The sequence below is a fragment of the Chiloscyllium punctatum genome, chromosome 1 (genome assembly GCF_047496795.1).
Source record: "Chiloscyllium punctatum isolate Juve2018m chromosome 1, sChiPun1.3, whole genome shotgun sequence".
NCBI classification, from domain to species: Eukaryota; Metazoa; Chordata; class Chondrichthyes; order Orectolobiformes; family Hemiscylliidae; genus Chiloscyllium; species Chiloscyllium punctatum.
In genome coordinates, this window is record NC_092739.1 from 20,339,956 (window position 1) to 20,358,524 (window position 18,569).

At 41.7% G+C, this 18,569-nt stretch overlaps 1 protein-coding gene across 4 annotated transcripts in view; it reads left to right on the forward strand.

Moving 5' to 3' along the window:
• LOC140480227 (testican-3-like) overlaps positions 1-18,569 on the forward strand; it is a 517,571-nt gene that overhangs the window by 185,007 nt on the left and 313,995 nt on the right. For all 4 annotated transcript variants that reach the window (XM_072575112.1, XM_072575034.1, XM_072575285.1 and 1 more), the window contains one exon: positions 5,394-5,439. In XM_072575112.1, the coding sequence (XP_072431213.1) occupies positions 5,394-5,439 (46 nt within the window). The remainder of the gene's footprint in view (positions 1-5,393; positions 5,440-18,569) is intronic.

Here is an 18,569-nt window from a genome sequence, read left to right on the forward strand (position 1 = left end):
TGCATGTACTTGGTGGAGTGAGAGGGGAGTTAAAGTATTCAGCCACAGAGTGGTTGGGTTGGTTGGTGCGAGTGTCCCAGAGGTGTTCTCTGAAACGTTCCGCAAGTAGGCGGCCTGTCTCCCCAATATAGAGGAGGCCACATCGGGTGCAGCGGATGCAGTAAATGATGTGTGTGGAGGTGCAGGTGAATTTGTGGTGGATATGGAAGGATCCCTTGGGGCCTTGGAGGGAAGTGAGGGGGGGTGGTGTGGGTGCAAGTTTTGCATTTCTTGCGGTTGCAGGGGAAGGTGCCGGGAGTGAAGGTTGGGTTGATGGGGGGTGTGGATCTGACGAGGGAGTCACAGAGGGAGTGGTCTTTCCAGAATGCTGATAGGGGTGGGGAGGGAAATATATCCTTTATTGCATCCGCTGCGCCTGATGTGGCCTCCTATACGTTGGGGAGACAGGCCGCCTACTTGCGGAACATTTCAGAGAACACCTCTGGGACACTCGCACCAACCAACCCAACCACTCTGTGGCTGAATACTTTAACTCCCCCTCTCACTCCACCAAGGACATGCAGGTCCTTGGCCTCCTCCATCGCCTGACCATAGCAACACGACGCCTGGAGGAAGAGTGCCTCATCTTCCGCCTAGGAACCCTCCACCAACAAGGGATGAATGCAGATTTCTCCAGCTTTCTCATTTCCCTTCCCCTCACCTTTTCTCAGTCCCAAACCTCAGACTCAGCACCGCCTTCTTGACCTGCAATCTTCTCCCCGACCTCTCCACCCCCACCCCCTCTCCGGCCTATCACCCTCACCTTAACCTCCTTCCACCTATCGTATTCCCAACGCCCATCCCCCAAGTCCTTCTTCCCTACCTTTTATCTTAGCCCGCTTGGCAAACCTTCCTCATTCCTGAAGAAGGGCTTATGCCCGAAACGTCGATTCTCCTGCTCCTTGGATGCTACCTGACCTGCTGCGCTTTTCCAGCAACACATTTTTAAGATCTGGTCTCCAGCATCTGCAGTCCTCACTTTCTCCTAAATGTTTAATGGTGTAAGAGGTGTGTCTAGAAGGATGCGAAGGTGTCAACTTAGAGTGCAATAAACTCCACCCAGCGTGGTGATACATTGCAGACACAGTAGGGGAGGAAACTTGGGTCTCATGAAGAACCTGACCAAAGGCTAGTTCTTTGTAATAATGTAGACCCTATTCTTATAACCTGCAAATAATTGCATTGATGCAGTAAATAATACCTTGTTTGTTCTACTTGTTAGACCAGAATGTAACTCCTTAATGAAACCACACACTCAAAAAGGTTATGGGTGGCAGCACATACGACTCAGTGATCCATATGGGATCTGAAGATTTAATTTAACAGCACCAGTCCCCCTGAGGCATTCAAGTTGGCAACCAGAAGACTTTAAGGAGAAGTGACATAGCTATGTTGAGGCCAACTAACACAAAAATATTGTGGTAACACTCAATACGAAAGCATGTTTCAAAGGATGACACAAACTATTTAATACCTGATGAAAGCTGCATTGCAAAAGAAATGGCCTGTAATACCAAGGCAGAGGAACACACTGCAAGGCAGTGGTCTGTGAAGGTGGTCCCAAGTCATAGTTCAGCTAATGAGAAAGCAGACTTGGAGATTGCATGAGTTAGAATGCTGTAAAGAATTTAAAAATAAGTTGCTGCTCAGATCAAGTTTCACTACTATAATGTGCAACTTCTGAACATAGTGGACACCAAGTACCAGAAAACTATATTTGCCTCTTAACTAAGAATTTTTCTCTCTTGAGTGAATGTATTGATCACATCCTTGTTCACAAGCTAGAAAGGGTTAAACTTTAAATGCCTACTGAACAACTCATAAATGTTACAGGTTCATGGTAGAATCCAATCAAAAAGCAGAATCCTCTGTATTAATTACGTTGGAATAAAAAAATTGTTTAATATGGTCAATAGTATGAGTTGGTAATGTTTTCCACAGCTATCAACACTGAAGTCAGTTCAGATTTCAGGTGCCAATGAATTTTGAGAAGAATTGCAGAGAAAAAAGTAGCATCTGAATAATCTATCAAACTCAAAAGTTGGAGCATCTTCGGCATAATCGAGCCAGATTTCAAAATGGGACAGTGAATAATTAGTAATGACCAATACAAGTTGCAGATTTGTTGTTGAGGTGAGTAAGATAAAATAAATTGAAGTGAAATATCTGATCTTCCCATATCCAAAGAAGGCATCGATAGAGTTGATAGCCAGAGACTTTTTCCCAGGGCAGAAATTGTTAACATGAGGGGTCATAGTTTTAAGCTGTTTGGCGGAAAGTATAGAGGGGATGTCAGAGGCGGGTTCTTTACGGAGAGAGTTGTGAGAGCATGGAATGCATTGCCAGCAGCAGTTGTGGAAGCGAGGTCATCGAGGATATTTAAGAGACTGCTGGACATGCATATGGTCACAGAAATTTGAGGGGAGGTACATTAGGTTTACCTTACATGAGGATCAATGGTCGGCACAACATCGTGGGCTGAAGGGCCTGTTCTATGCTGTACTGTTCTATGTTCTATAAGAATACTGAACAGCGACAATGAACATCCTATGAAGCAAGGAGGAATCTTCAGCTAAAAATTAAGGAAATTAATAAGTTTGTTTCCTAAACAGCTCATTCAGTGACGGACAATGTGAAAGTTCAAACTGATCAACAAATTGAAATAAAAATCTGGATATTTCAGTGTAGATGTACTGTTGGATTCAGAATCCAGCTACCCTGACACACTTTGAATATTTAATGCCTATAACTCTATGGAAGGCATCACTAAGAAGAGACATACTATATCTAAGCATTAAAGATACATTATAGATATCTCTATGGCATCAGTGGTTGGTCCAACATTTATCACCTGTCCCTTGTTGAACTGGAGAAGATTGTCGTGAGATACTGCCTTGAGCCATTGCAGTTCATTTTGATTGTTGTACATCCACAATGCTATTAGCAAGTGCTGGTGTTCCCATGTAACTTCTGCCCTTGTCCTTTTGATGGAAGTGGTTGTGGATGTCAAAAGAGTCATGGTGCATTTCTGCTGTGTATCATGGTGCACACTGCTACCATTGAGTGTCGGTGGTGGAGGGAGCAAATGCTTGTGGGTGTGATGCCAATTAAGTGGGCTGCTTTGTCCAGAATGGCATCATTCTTCTTGAGTTCTCTTGGCACTGCACTAAGCAAGTAGGGAGCATTCACTCGCACTGACTTGTGCCTTGTACACAGGATTTGGGCAGTCAGGAGATGAGTTACTTGCTGCAAGATTCCTAGAATTTGACTACTCTGTATTGATATGGCCAGTCCAGTTCAATTTCTGGTCAATGGTAACTCCCAGGATATTAACACTGGGGGAAGGGGGAGGATTCTGTATTGATAAAGTCATTGAATGACAAAGGATGATGTTAGATTCTATCTTGGAGATGGCCATTGCTTGTCATTTATTTAACGCAAATGTTACTTGCCACTTTTTTCTAATTTAACATATTTTTCTAAACAACCTGTTCAGAGATATTATTGTACACCCCTGGTGGGAATTGAACTTAAGTGTTCAAATACAGGGGTAGGGACACTACTGCTGCACCACAAGAGGGCCTGACTTGTCAATTTTCAGATCAAGTCTGGATATTGCCCAGGTGTGCTTCATTCGGATAGGAATTGCTTCACTATCTGAGGAGTTGTGAATGTGCTGAACATTGCACAATCTTAGTCAGCATCCCTACTTCTGACCTTTTTATGATGGAAGGAAGACCATTGATGAAGCAGCTGAAGTGGTTTGGGCCTAGGATACTACCCTGAGGAACTTTGACAAAGATCTTCTGGAGCTGAAATGACTGTCCTCCCGAAATCTATACACACCTTTTTTTTTGAAGCGAGGAATGACTCCAGTGGGGAACAGCTGGTTCTCTCACCACTCCCCTCCCAAAGCCCCAACCCCCCTCGGTTCCCATTGACCCAGTTTTGCTAAGGACCCTTGATGCTATACTCTATTAAATCCTGTCTTGATGTCAAGGGCAGTCACTCCCACCTCAAGTCTGGAATTCAGCTCACTTGTCTACGTTTGAATTAAGTTTGTAATGAGATTAGGTGGTGAGTGGCCCAGTTAGAACTCAAACCGGGCATCAGTGAGCAGATTATTTCTGAGTAAGTGCTGTTTGATAGCACTATTGGTGACTCCTTCCATCACTTTACTGATGAGGGAGACAACACTGATAGACTGATAATAGGCCAGGTTGAATTTATCCTGCCTTTTGTGGAAAGGGTGTAGGCAATGTTCCACATTTCCCCGAGTAGACACTTGTGTTGCTATTCTTGAAACAGCTTGGTTAAGGACCCAGCTAATTCTGGTGTACATATATTCAGTCCTGTAATAATGATTCCAGTATCTTCCAAAACAATAGACTAACTCGCTTGTAATTTTCTACATTGTTGGTTTTTTTTGACAGAATTTTCCAATTGTCTGGAACTTTTCTGTCAAATTTTGGAAGATTATAAACATTAACTCCTCCTGTAACCAAAGCGGATGTAATGATATTTACACCTAGTCTTGGGAATGCTTGACACACAGTGGGGGCAAAGAAATAATATATAAAAACACAGGTTTATAAGTTAAACTTTGTTAGATATTATTCTACATGTGATTTTATACATGATGGTTGTGACTTCAGAAAAGAGGGAAAAAAAAATCCAAGGTCCACATACCAGGAAAAATATGGAAGATTTCCCTATTGTGATATGTGAGAATATTTCAGTAGAGATTGGCTATGGAGTTGGAGAATAAACCTCTCTAACCTTTTCATTTGTCTTCCAGTTGCACAACTTAGAATATTAAAATGTTTATGCTTAGCATCAAAAGCATTTCAAATTTAAATTGAAAACAAACATATTTCAATACAAAAACTAAATTTTGCAGATGTTTATAATTTGAAGTAAGAACCAAAGACATTGGATATATTTGGATCTGTCCACAACTGTGGAGTGATAAACAAAGTTAACTTTTCAGATGATGACCTTCACAGGTTTAAAATTTCATCAACTTGAAATGATTAACTATGTTTTCTATCTCCATAGATACTGCTTGAACAGTTGAATAATTCAGCATTTGATGTTGATAAAATATGTGGAATGTTATTTTACTTCTGCATTTTAGATGTAATTTGAAGGTTCCTTTTATATTTTTGACAAAATTGTTTCTAATTTGTTATGTAACATGTTTATTCTTTTTATTTCTAATGCTTGCCCTCACAGGAGGTTGAGGTTTGTATTTATCTTTCAGTTGTGCATTTGTAACTTGATTCACAATATTCAAAAATTATGATTGCACATACAGCTTAATTATATTTCTAACTACTTGTTTTGTTTTCCAGGATGATTATTTCAGGAGCTGGAACACTGACAGACATTCGGATCCAGGTACCATATTGCAAATTCTCTTCAAGATCATAATTAATGTCAGATATCAATTTTAAGTTTTCAGTCTTTGAAAAGACATGCAACTTTTCAATATTCTTTTTAAAATAATAGGTTGGTAATAGAAGAAAAATAGTGACTGAAATATGCAAGCATGGTTTATATCTAAATTATAACTGTTCTTTCAGAATCTCAACCGTCTGCTTTTGGCCTTCCTGTTAACGCAATATTGTTACAGTTACTGAAGTGCTTATCCACTGCTTACCTCCAGTGATGTGGAGCCAGTATGACCCTTTCTGAGTCTCAACTGGCCACTTCCCTTTATGGTCATCATTCTAAACTCCATTTAATCCACAATTGCTGACCTGAATGGCCACAGTAGACAATAAAATCAGCCAGCCGTCAGAACTGGCTGGATGACATGAGGTTGCTATAGGATCAAATTTTTGGTATGCAAAGATATCCACTGGCTACCTCCTCTTGATTTTAAACTCTTCTCCCTGACTTTTCTACCTTCCCTTCTGAAAAGAAGTGCAAAATAATCAGGGACTTAATTGCCACCAAGAGACCATCCAATCAGCTGCCTCTCTTTCAGTCAATCTTAATCTAAGGTTGTTCCTGCTTTAGCACTGAATGTGGACGTTTCTCAGTTTACTTTTATGATCTGTCCATGTGTCTGGTGAATTTGCCTTGTCCATGAGACTCTCCATAATCTCCCTCAAAATGCTTTTCAACTAAACAGCTGACCACCCAACCTCCATGCATATCTCCAGTTTTAGTTGATACTTATAACTGTTCCATCTCCTGTAAATCTGCATCATTAAAACTCTTGGGTGAGATGAGGTGGGTCAGAGGATCTTTTGACTTCTTTACCTTTTGTAAACTGTGGTCTGATCCCCAACCTCCTTTGCTTTCCAAATCCTTAAATGCATTTTCACCAGGACGTATGTTTCAATCCCTGTGTCATCCTGTCACAGTAATAAAACAACTTTTAATGAAGTCATGAATGACATCCGTTGTGATTATGGCAAATGCAAACTTCAAATTTATCCTTGCTCATCTTCCTGAAGCATTTTTTTGCATAATTGACGACAATCTCCACTCAAGATCTCTACAATCTATTTATTCCTTCAGGTGGATGAGATTATACTCTTCTAGATGCATTTCTTAACTGTTCTTTAAGAACTAGAATATCACTTCCAGCAACTTCTCATACTACTCTTGGCATTTTATCTCTGGTCTCTATCTTTGACCCCCTTTTAATTCTGATTCCCGGGCTGCCCTATGATGATATCTTGAAACAAAATGTTCGTATTCACATGCAATGTGATAATACATTTTTATGCATTATCACTAATCAACCAATTCAAGGATCTTTAAATTTCAAGCTTCTTGCTCACCATATTGTCTGGATGAACAAAAATTTTGATCAAAGACATTGATTTTATTCCCTGCCCCAATTTCAGTTGCCTAGCCACTGACTTCAATACTCCAAAGGCCAGTGTCCAAGCACACTGTTCATAGCCTTTACGTCATTACTGAAATGAGTTTTTAATCATGCATCTGTATTGTCATTTAGACCTCCTACCATGCCCTTGCCTCAGCTCATCTGTTCATAAAACACTCATCCATAAGTTTACAATACCCTCAACTACTCTAATGCAGTCTGGCTGGCCATCGGTGTTCTACCTTCCTTGAACTTAAGGTCTTCTAATATTCTAGTTCTTTCTCTTACCAAGTCATAGAACATAAGAGCAGGAGTAGCCCATTTAGCTGCTCGATTTTGCTCCACCATACTAGATTATGGCTGATCCAATACCTCTGCATTATTCCTTCGCTCTCCCCAGGTTGCTTGATGCCAACAGTATCTAGGAATCTATCAGTGTTTCCCTTGAACTTGTGAAATGACAGAACTTCCTCACCCCCTCAGATAGAGAATTTTGGAGACTCACCACCCTCTCCGTGAAGAAGTGCTCCTCATCTCAGCCTTCAGTGGTTTATCTTTTCATTCTTAGTTTACGTCCCCTTTTTCTAGACCATACATCCATGGCACACATACTTTGTGTCTAACTTGTCTACTCCTTTAAGAATTTTGTAGTTATGTCTCATTCTTGTAAACCTCAGAGAATACAGGCCTAGTCTCCATAATCATTCCGCATAGGACAGTCTGACCATCCAAAGAAACAGTTGGGTCTACCTCCATTCTACTCCCTCTGTAGCATGTATATTATTTGTTTGGCAAGGGGATCAGAACTGCCTACAATACTCCATGTGGGCTCTCCAGTGTTCCATAGAGTTGAAGCAAGTCTTCTTTACTTTTATACTGAAACCTCCTTGTAATCAAGGCTAACATACCATTGCCTTCTGAATTACTCACTGCATCTCCATGCTAGCTTCCAAATGCCTTCGGAATGAGAAGACTTTAATCCCTTTGGAAATAAACACTTTCCAATTTCTTGACAATAAGAAATATTTTGCACTTATTCTTCTTAACAAAGTGGATAACCTCACACTTGACTATATGATTTCCTATGTGTCATGCTCTTGCCCAGTCACTCAATCTGTCTAAACCCCTTTGAAGTGTCTTTGCATCCTTTTAACAATTCGTATCCCTACCAAGTTTTATACAATCATTGACATAGATTGTGAACAGTGTCAAAAAGTGTGGCACTGAAAAAGCACAGCCAGTCAGGCAGCATTCGAGGAGGAGAGTCGACGTTTGAACTTAAGCTCTTCATCGTTTCTGATCAAGAGCTTATACTAAAGTCGACTCTTTTTTTCCTTATCGGATGCTGCCTGACGGGCTGTATTTTTCTAGTGCTAGACTTTTTGACCCTGATCTCCAGCATCTGCAGTCCTCACTTTCTCTGTATAGATTGTGAACAGCTGAGTCCAAGCTGATATTTTGCAGAACCTCAGTGGTCATAGCCTGCCACTCTGCATTTATTCCTACTTTCTGCCTGTTGATCATTCTGCAATTCAACCTAGTATATTAGCCACAGTCTCATATGATTTAAATTTTGTTTACTAACCCCTATGTGTTTCAAACTTCTTCCACAAGCCTAAATACACCACATCTTCTAGTTCCCCACTATCCACTCTTTCTCAAACATTATTTCTCTTCATAAATCCATGTTCACTCTGTCTAATTTCTAAATAGCTAGTACAGTAATCCCATCTTTTATTTTACATGTCTGCTTTTTCCCTACTACTGACTTCAGACCTAGGTCTGTAATTCCTTGTTTTCTCTCTCGCTCATTTCGTAAAGTGCATGTTTACATTTGCAACCTTTCAATATGCAGGCATTGTTGTCGAATTAATAGAATTGTCAAAAATAATCATTGATGCATCTAGTACCCCTGTAGCCATCTCTATCAACCTGTACCATGAAGGTTGTTGAGTATCAGGGATTTATCATTTTTGGTCCCATTAATTTCTCCAATATTACTTTTTGGATACTAATTTATTTCTGTTCCATGCACTAACCAGACCCTTTGACCTTTATTATTACAGGGAAACCTGGATCTTTTCCTTTGTAAAGATGGAAGCAAATTACATATTTAGCTTCTCTGCCATTTCTGTATTTTTGATTATAAATTCTTCTGTTTCTGTCTGAAATATCTATATTTGCTAATCTGTTCCTTACTACCTATCTACAGAAGCATTCCTAATCCATTCTTTTGTTTATTTATTTATTATTTATTAAAGCTTTATTCTTTACTATCCATTACCTGTCCACTGTCAAATCTTTCAATGTGTTCTTCTAGTCCACAAAAGCCAGCTTCCTTTTTATAACTTCATTGTTGCCCTTGTTTAGATTTGAGACCCAATTTCACTGTTTTCATGAGGAAAATTCTATCATACTCTCGTCACTATTACCTGAAAATTCTTTTTCAGCAAGATTATCAATTAGCCCTTTCCCATTGTATAATACTAAATCTAAAATAGCCTGTGTAATGGTTGGTTCCTCAACAGTTTGGCACCAGAAGATTAACTCAAATGTATTCCAGGATCTTTTCCTCCATAGCATTGGTGGTGATCAGTTGTACCTTGTCTATATCCAGATTGATGTCACCCATGATTTATGCATTCCCTTTGCTACTCACACTTCTAACTTCCTGACTAATGCAATGACCTACGTTATTACAGGTAGACAATCCTTTATCCGAAATCCAAAAAGCTCCAAAGTCCGAAGGTTTTTGTGTGAAGTTTTTTTTTCTCATTAACAATGTTGTTTGGCGTGCAAACAGTTAACCCAAGTCCACATTCACTCGTAATGTGTCACTCCGATGCGGTGTGTGGGGGCTTGGCCCAGCACTGGCAGGCCTCAATTCTGTCTCAAGGCCTGTTTTATTTAGTGAGCGTGTTCCTCTGGTAAGATTTTTTAAAAAAGACCATCAAACTGTCACTTATTCTAAAAATTTGAAAGATTCTGAATTCCAAAATCCAGCTGGTCCTGAGCATTTTGGATAAAGGATTGTGCACCAGTATTACTGTGTGGTAGAAGGGCTTAAAGGTTACCAGTGTTTGTTGCTTCTCTTAGATGTGCAAAAACCAGTATCTTTCTTTTTTTATTCTTTTGGAATTCCCCCTTCGGTTCCCTTCGGCCTGACAATTTGCTGCACCTCTTAGTGAGGACTGCACATGTTGTAAAGTCAGAGTTGATAAAGTGTGAAGATGGAAAAAGCGCAGCAGGTCAAGCAGCATCAGAGGAGCAGGAGAGTTAACGATTCTGGTCGGGACCTTTCATCAGGACTGCTGATGAAAGGTCCTGACCTGAAAGGTCGACTCTCCTGCTGCTCCTCTTAGATCCTACTCACTCAAGTAGGCCCAACAGCGTGAACTCTTGGCAGCATTGGAGGTGAGCTGGGATACCTGGCAGCTTCTGCATCATCAAGGCAGTCCTAGCGCCCAATTGTGGCTGCTGCTGTGGAGTTGAGTTTAGGTTTCCAGCAGCGTCCGCTTCCAACCGATCCGTCGAGGTGGCAGTAAAGGTGAGTTTGGACTCAGTATGAGATCAGCAGTGGCTGTGTTGATGAGGTAGGCTCGAAGCAGCCTCGTGGTAGCAGTAGAGTTGAGTTTGGACTGGTACAGGACTTGGCAGCATCATTGGCATCTGTATTAGCGAGGTCCAGCAAGGAATCAAAGTGGTGAGAGTATTGGTGGAGGAGAAATGGCGCTGAAGAGTGGCAACTTTCATTCCAGTGGCATTGACGCAGCAATGAGGACTTGTGCCTAGCCATCAGGCCCCTGGCCCATGACAGGGCACTTAACAAGGAGGACTGCACAGTTGGGCACTTACTTTATTTCTTCATTTTTCTGCCTTTATATTCTCTGTTTTGGTTTAATTTTCTGTGTTTTAAGCTAGTGCCGAAATTGTAAAACACCTTTCGGTGTATTTTATAACAAGGTACACATGATGATAAATCAAATTTTTAAAAGAAAAGCAGATTCTACAACCTATTCTTCTGATTGAAAGTCCCACCTCGCCAGTCTTGTTCACTCTAAAACCATATATCTGTAATAGCAATTAAATCATATCCCTTTACTTCCACTGGTACCAAAAATCCATTATTCTTCTGAATGCTGCAAGTTCTTAATTCTGCCTTTGTAACACAATTCCATAACTTGAGCTTTGTTGGTTCTGACAATTTTTTCCTGCTGCTTTTCACATTCATTTTAATGTTGTACTACTTATCAGCATCTTTCTGTTTTAATCAGTCTGAGTTCCCTCTTGCATTCCTGTTGCCCTCATGAGCAGTAACAAACCTCACTGTGAACGTTAGTCCCTGTAATGCCATCCTTAGTGTACAGGTTCCACCTGCTCCAGCAGCAGACCCAGTGTCCTCAAAATCTAAAATCTTGTCTCCTGAACCATTTTATCAATCGTGTCTTCATTCTTTCAATCTTCTATTTTTATTTTCACTGGCACATCGTATTGTGAGCAGTGAAATGTACAGAATAGGAGTAGAAGTAGGCTATTTGACACCTTGACCTTGCCAAACCATTCAGTGAGATCATGGCTGATCTATTTGTGTTTTAAATTCAGCATTTCCATCTACCACTGATTCTTATTAGGCAAGGGACTCAAATCTACCAGTGACTTCACCTCCACAATTTTCCGAGGCAAAGTTCCCACTTTGTACAATCCTCTGATGGAAAAGAAACATCTCCACCTTTGTGCTAAAACGGTGACACCTGCTTTCAAGTCATTGCCCCTAGTTCAAGATTGATCACAGGAGGACTGCATCTTTTCCATGTTCACCATGTTAAGAGTGTTGGTGTCATAGAATTGTCTGTCACTTTGTTCATCAGTAAAGCGATGGAGGGGGTCATTGACAGTGCAATCAAGCAGCACTTGCTCGGTAATAACCTACTCACTCACACTCAGGTTGGGTTCTGCTAGTGCCAGTTGACTTCTGACCTCTTTACGATCTTAGTTCAACCATGACAAAAGATTTGAATACCACAGGAGAGTGGAGAGTGACTTCCCTTGACATCAAGGCTCCATTTGATCGAGTGTGGCATAAAGGAGTCCTAGCAAAACCGGAGGCAATGGGAATCAAGAGGAAAACACACCGTTAATAGGGGGTCTCCTCACACAAAGGATGGCAGTTGTAGTTGTCGTAAGTCAATCATCTCTGTTTCAGGAGCGCTCGACAGGAGCTTCTCAGGGGAATGATCTAAACCCAGCCACCTTGATCTATTTCATCAATGATCTTCCCTTCATTATAAGGTCAGAAGTGGATGTTTTCTGATGAGTTTGCAATGTCCAGCACCATTTGTAACTCCTCAGAAACAATCTGTGTCCAAATGCAACGAGGCCTTGACCATATCGTATTTGGGATTGGGTTGACCAGTAGCAAGTTACATAAAGTAATACAAGATTCGTGAAACCATACAAATGCTAAGCAATGATAATCTTCAAAAGAGAATCTTACCTTACCCTTTGACATTCATTGGCAATACTATTTCTGAATCCCCTGCTATCAACATCCTGGGCCTGGGTTTACCTTTAACCTGAACTGGAATAAGCCATATAAATGCTGATGCTAAAAGAGCAAGCCCCAGATGCAGAGTAACTGCACCTCCTGACACCCCAACGCATGCCTTTCATCTACAAGTCACAAGTTAGGAGTGTGATGGGTGCAGTTCCTATTCAAGAAGCTTGAAATCAGCCAGAACTAAGTAGCCTACTTGTTTGGCACCACATGCTCAAATATTCACCCCTCCTCTCTATTCTCATGCACAGTAGCTGGAATGTGTAACAATAAACTAAGCACTGCAGAAATTCACCAAGGCTCCTTAGACAGCACCTTTCAAACTCACCCCTACAACCATTCAGAAGGACTAGGGCAACAGATGCTTGGGAACACGTTCAAGTTCACCTCCAAGCCACTAGCCATCCTGACTTGGGAGTAGATCACTGTTTCGTCAGTGTCACTCAGTAAAAATCATGAACTGCTTTCCTAATAGCTTGCTTCATGTAGAACATAGAACAATTCAGCGCAGTACAGGCCCTTTGGCCCTCGATGTTGCGCCGATCCAAGCCCACCTAACCTACACTAGCCCACTATCCTCCATATGCCTATCCAATGCCCGTTTAAATGCCCATAAAGAGGGGGAGTCCACCACTGCTACTGGCAGGGCATTCCATGAACTCATGACTCGCTGAGTAAAGAATCTACCCCTAACATCTGTCCTATACCTACCACCCCTTAATTTAAAGCTATGCCCCCTCGTAATAGCTGACTCCATATGTGGAAAAAGGTTCTCATGGTCAACCCTATCAAAACCCCTAGTCATCTTGTACACCTCTATCAAGTCACCCCTAAACCTTCTTTTCTCCAATGAAAACAACCCCAAGTGCCTCAGCCTTTCCTCATACGATCTTCCTACCATACCAGGCAACATCCTGGTAAACCTCCTCTGCACCCGTTCCAGTGCCTCCACATCCTTCCTATAGTATGGCGACCAAAACTGCGTACAATACTCCAGATGCGGCCGCACCAGAGTCTTATGCAACTGCAACATGACCTCAGGACTCCGGAACTCAATTCCTCTACCAATAAAAGCCAGTACGCCATATGCCGCCTTCACCGCACTATTTACCTGGGTGGCAACTTTCGGAGATCTGTGTACATCTGCACCAAGATCCCTCTGCTCATCCACACTACCAAGTATCCGACCATTAGCCCATCTTTTTGTTACTCATACCAAAGTGAATCATCTCACACTTACCCACATTGAACTCCATTTGCCACCTTTCTGCCCAGCTCTGCAGCTTATCTATGTCCCGCTGTAACCTGACACATCCTTCCTTACTGTCAAAAGCTCCACCAACTTTCGTATTATCCGCAAACTTGCTCACCCAACCTTCTAGCCCCTCCTCCAGGTCATTTATAAAAATGACAGACAGCAATGGTCCCAAAACAGATCCTTGCGGAACACCACTAGTAACTGCACTCCAAGATGAACCTTTACCATCAACTACTACCCTCTGTCTTCTTCCAGCCAGCCAATTCCTAATCCAAACCTCCAACTCACCCTCAATGCCATACCTCCATATTTTTTGCAGTAGCCTACCATGGGGAACCTTATCAAATGCCTTACTAAAATCCATATACACCACATCTACCGCTTTACCCTCGTCCACCTCCTTAGTCACCTTCTCAAAGAATTCAATAAGGTTTATGAGGCACAAACTGCCCTTCACAAAACCATGCTGACTATCCTTGATCACATTATTCCTATCCAGATGTTCATAAATCCTATCCCTTACAATTCTCTCTAAGACTTTGCCCACAACAGAAGTGAGGCTCACCGGCCTATAGTTACTAGGGTTATCCCTACTCCCCTTCTTGTACAATGGAAGCACATTTGCTATCCTCCAGTCTTCTGGCACTATTCCTGTAGACAACGAGGACCTAAAAATCAAGGCCAATGGCTCTGCAATCTCCTCCCTTGCTTCCCAGAGAATCCTAGGATAAATGCCATCAGGCCCAGGGGACTTATCTATTTTCACCCTTTCCAGAATTTCCAACACCTCTTCCCTACATACCTCAAAGCCGTCCATTCTAATTAATTGTGACTCAGTATTCACATCGGCAACAATGTCCTGTTCCTGAGTGAATACTGACGAAAAGTATTCATTCAGTGTCTCCCCAATCTCTTCAGCCTCCACACGCAACTTCCCACTACTATCCTTGACTGGACCTATTCCTACCCTAGTCATTCGTTTATTCCTGTCATACCTATAGAAAGCCTTTGGGTTTTCCCTAATCCTACCAACTAAGGACTTGTCATGTCCCTCCTTGCTGCTCTTCGCTCTCTCTTCAGATCCTTCCTGGCTACCTTATAACTCTCAATTGCCCCAAATGAACCTTCACGCCTCATCTTTACACAGGCCGCCCTCTTCCCTTTAACAAGGGATTCCAATTCCTTATTAAACCATGGCTCCCTCACACAACCCTTTCCTCCCTGCCTGACAGGTACATATTTATCAAGGACACTCAATATTTGCTCATTGAACAAGCTCCACATATCAAATGCGCCCTTGCCTTGAAGCCTACTTTTCCAAGCCATGCATCCTAAGTCATGCCTCACCGCATCATAATTTCCCTGCCCCCAGCTATAACTCTTGCCCTGCAGTGCACACTTATCCCTCTCCATCGCTAGAGTGAAAGTCACTGAATTGTGGTCGCTCTCCCCAAAGTGCTCACCTACCTCCAATTTTAACACCTGGCCTAGTTCGTTACCCAGAACCAAATCCAGTATGGCCTCACCTCTTGTTGGCCTGTCTACATATTGTGTCAGGAAACCCTCCTGCATACATTGGACAAACACCGACCCACCTAACAAACTCGAGCTATAGCTTTCCCAATCAATATCAGGAAAGTTAAAGTCCCCCATAACAACCACCCTATTACTTTCACTCTTCTCCTGAATCATCCTTGGAATCCTTTCTTCTACGTCTCTAGGACTATTAGGAGGCCTGTAGAAAACTCCTAACAGGGTGACCTCACCTTTCCTATTCCTAACCTCAGCCCAAACTACCTCAGATGGCGAGTCTTCATCCATCGTCCTTTCCACCGCTGTTATACTATCTTTGACAAGCAATGCCACACCTCCCCCTCTTTTACCCCCACCTCTGACCCTACTAAAACATTTAAACCCTGAAACCTGCAACAGCCAATCCTGTCCCTGTTCTACTCATGTCTCCGTAATAGCCACAACATCGAAATCCCAGGTACCAACCCACGCTGCAAGTTCACCTACCTTATTTTGTATACTTCTTGCATTGAGGTATACACACTTCAAGCCACTTTCCTGTTTACAGGCACCCTCCTTTGATATTGATGCCATGTTCCTAATCTCCCTACACTCCAGGTCCTGCACCCTAAAGCTACAATCTAGGTTCCCATGCCCCTGCAGAGTTAGTTTAACCCCCTCCAAAGAGCACTAGCAAACCTCCCCCCAAGGATACTGGTGCCCCCCAGGTTCAGGTGTCGACCATCCTGTTTATAGAGGTCCCACCTTCCCCAGAAAGAACACCAGTTATCCAGAAACCAGAATCCCTCCCTATGTATCTATACATAGACTGTAGTGGTTCAAAAAGAAAGCTTAGCACCACCATAATGGCATTTAGGGCAGGGGAATGTGTCAAAAAAAAAATCCTCATATCCAAAACGGAAAACTGGTTAGTGAATGGGATGGAATCAGGACTTGTGCATTACCTGCCTGTTCCTTCTGGACTGCCCAGTGTTAATGTGCATCGTGATCACTTTAATGTGTTACCTGTGCCACCCTGAGATTGACTGATGCACCACTATGATCCAGGCTCTCCTTTATGCTGACCGTCTAGCTTGGAGTCCTTTCTTATGCCCATTCCTTTGTCTTTGGTCAAATTTTCTGGACCTAGCTGAGCAACATGTCAATTTTAAAATATTAAGTTAACAATCACACAACCCCAGGTTGTAGGCCAACAGGTTTAATTGGAAGCACTAGCTTTTGGAGTGTCGCTCCTTCATCAGGTGGCCATCTGACAACCACCTGATGAAGGAGCAGTTCTCTGAAAGCTAGTGCTTCCAATTAAACCTGTTGGACTATAACCTAGTGTTGTGTGATTGTTAACTTTGTACACCTCAGTCCAAAACAGGCATCTTCAAATCAATTTTAAAATATGTGTTCTTACCTCTATATTGAGAGTGTCTCTCCATTATCGTATCCCTCTCTATCCTTATCTTACCTTTTGATCTCTCTGCTCATAATCATGATACCATTGGCAACTTTACTTGCAGTGGCCAAAGCCCTGAGTTCTGGAAATACCTCTCTCAAATCTTTGTCTCTCTCTCTCGCTCTCTCTCTTTCTCGCTCTCTCTCCCTCTCTTTCTTTCTTTCTTTCTCTCTCTCTCTCTCTCTCTTTTTCTCTCTCACTACTTTTGTTTCAAATTCTTACTTAAACCTATTTTGATAATATCTGAAAATGTGTTGCTGGAAAAGCACAGCAGGTCAGGCAGCATCCAAGGAGCAGGAGAATCGACGTTTCTGGCATGAGCCCTTCTTTAGGAATGAGGAATTCATTCCTCATGAAGAAGGGCTCATGCCTGAAACGTTGATTCTCCTGCTCCTTGGATGCTGCCTGACCTGCTGTGCTTTTCCAGCAACACATTTTCAGCTCTGATCTCCAGCATCTGCAGTCCTCACTTTCTCCTATTTTGATAATATGTCTTAATATCTCCTTCCAGGGTTCAGTGTATATATTATGTATGGTGACACTTCGTGAAGTGCCTTGGAATGTTTTAATACATTGAATGCTCCTTCAGTACAAGTTGTTACAGCTACAAATGGCATAAGTTTTAAAAACAAACAAAAGGTGAATTTTAATGAAACGCTCAAGTATTTTGTCTTTGTTACACAGGTTGCAGATGCATTTGATATTAATGTGTAAACTGGATGCTGCTAGAATTGATGTAGAGCATCGAGTGAAAAATGCCTGTTGTGAAAATTGATTTACAGTTACACCGTTATGGTTCAGATCAATAATCTACTACCCTAAAGCTAGAATCTGTGCCCTGTATCATTTGTGCAGATATTTGTGTACATGTTAGAGTAAATGTTAATTTACACAGGGAATGGACCAATCCTAATTAAATTCATTACAGTGTAACTCTTACATCCATGGACAATTTCAATTACTTTTCCCTAGAAAAATTACATTACAAAACACCACCTTGAAAATACCCTTTGTTCTTTTAACCATCTGCAGACCACCTAAGCTATATGTCAACACTTATTATCGAAGTCTACTGGAAAGCAGCAGTTGGTACACTTGTTTATAACCTCACTATTTGTTTATATAAATTGACAGTGGGATGCATCATTTATCCAACAAAATCTGGTTTGAGAGCATGATTCTTTAGTTTCCATAAGCAACCTGAATTAGGACATCTTGAGTGAAATTTTAGAACTTGGGTATTGAGGTAGTATGATGGAAGCTTTAATATCCTTCTACTGATGTTTGTTGTGTTTCCATTGGTCTGCATGTTTGAAAGGTACTCCTGCATGATCATTTTTGTACACGAGAATCCTATGACTTGGTGTTACAGGCAGTTCTCTGATAACATCGTAGTCACAGTCTCGTGCGACGCCGTGTTATAGAAAATTGTGCATTAGGAATAATGGGGCCTGTGGGGAAAAACAGGGTTAGGGCGAGGCGCCGACAGTACCAGTAAAAATCAAAACAAAAATTGTAGTTAGCCTAACACACACGGTAGCTCATTCTTAGTAAATTTTGACCTGTTGTATAGTACTGTATGGTGCAATTCATCAGATTCTTCAACTGATTACTCTCGATTGGCATCTATACCTGCTGGCTGCATTACATTCTAGCCAAGCTCCTGATCCCATCCAGTGATAACACTCTGCAAGTCAGATCCCAGAATGGAATCTGCATTGACAGATCAAGGGCTAAATTTTAATGTCTTTCGCTAAGTGACAGTTTTGTCAAGTTTTTCTTTTTGAAGGCTTTCACATTGTGATGCTTGGATGTACATCACCTTATTTACAAAATCCACCTGATTTATTACCTACCCCACCCTTTGGTGCCCTCTAGCACCGTCATACCATGTGTC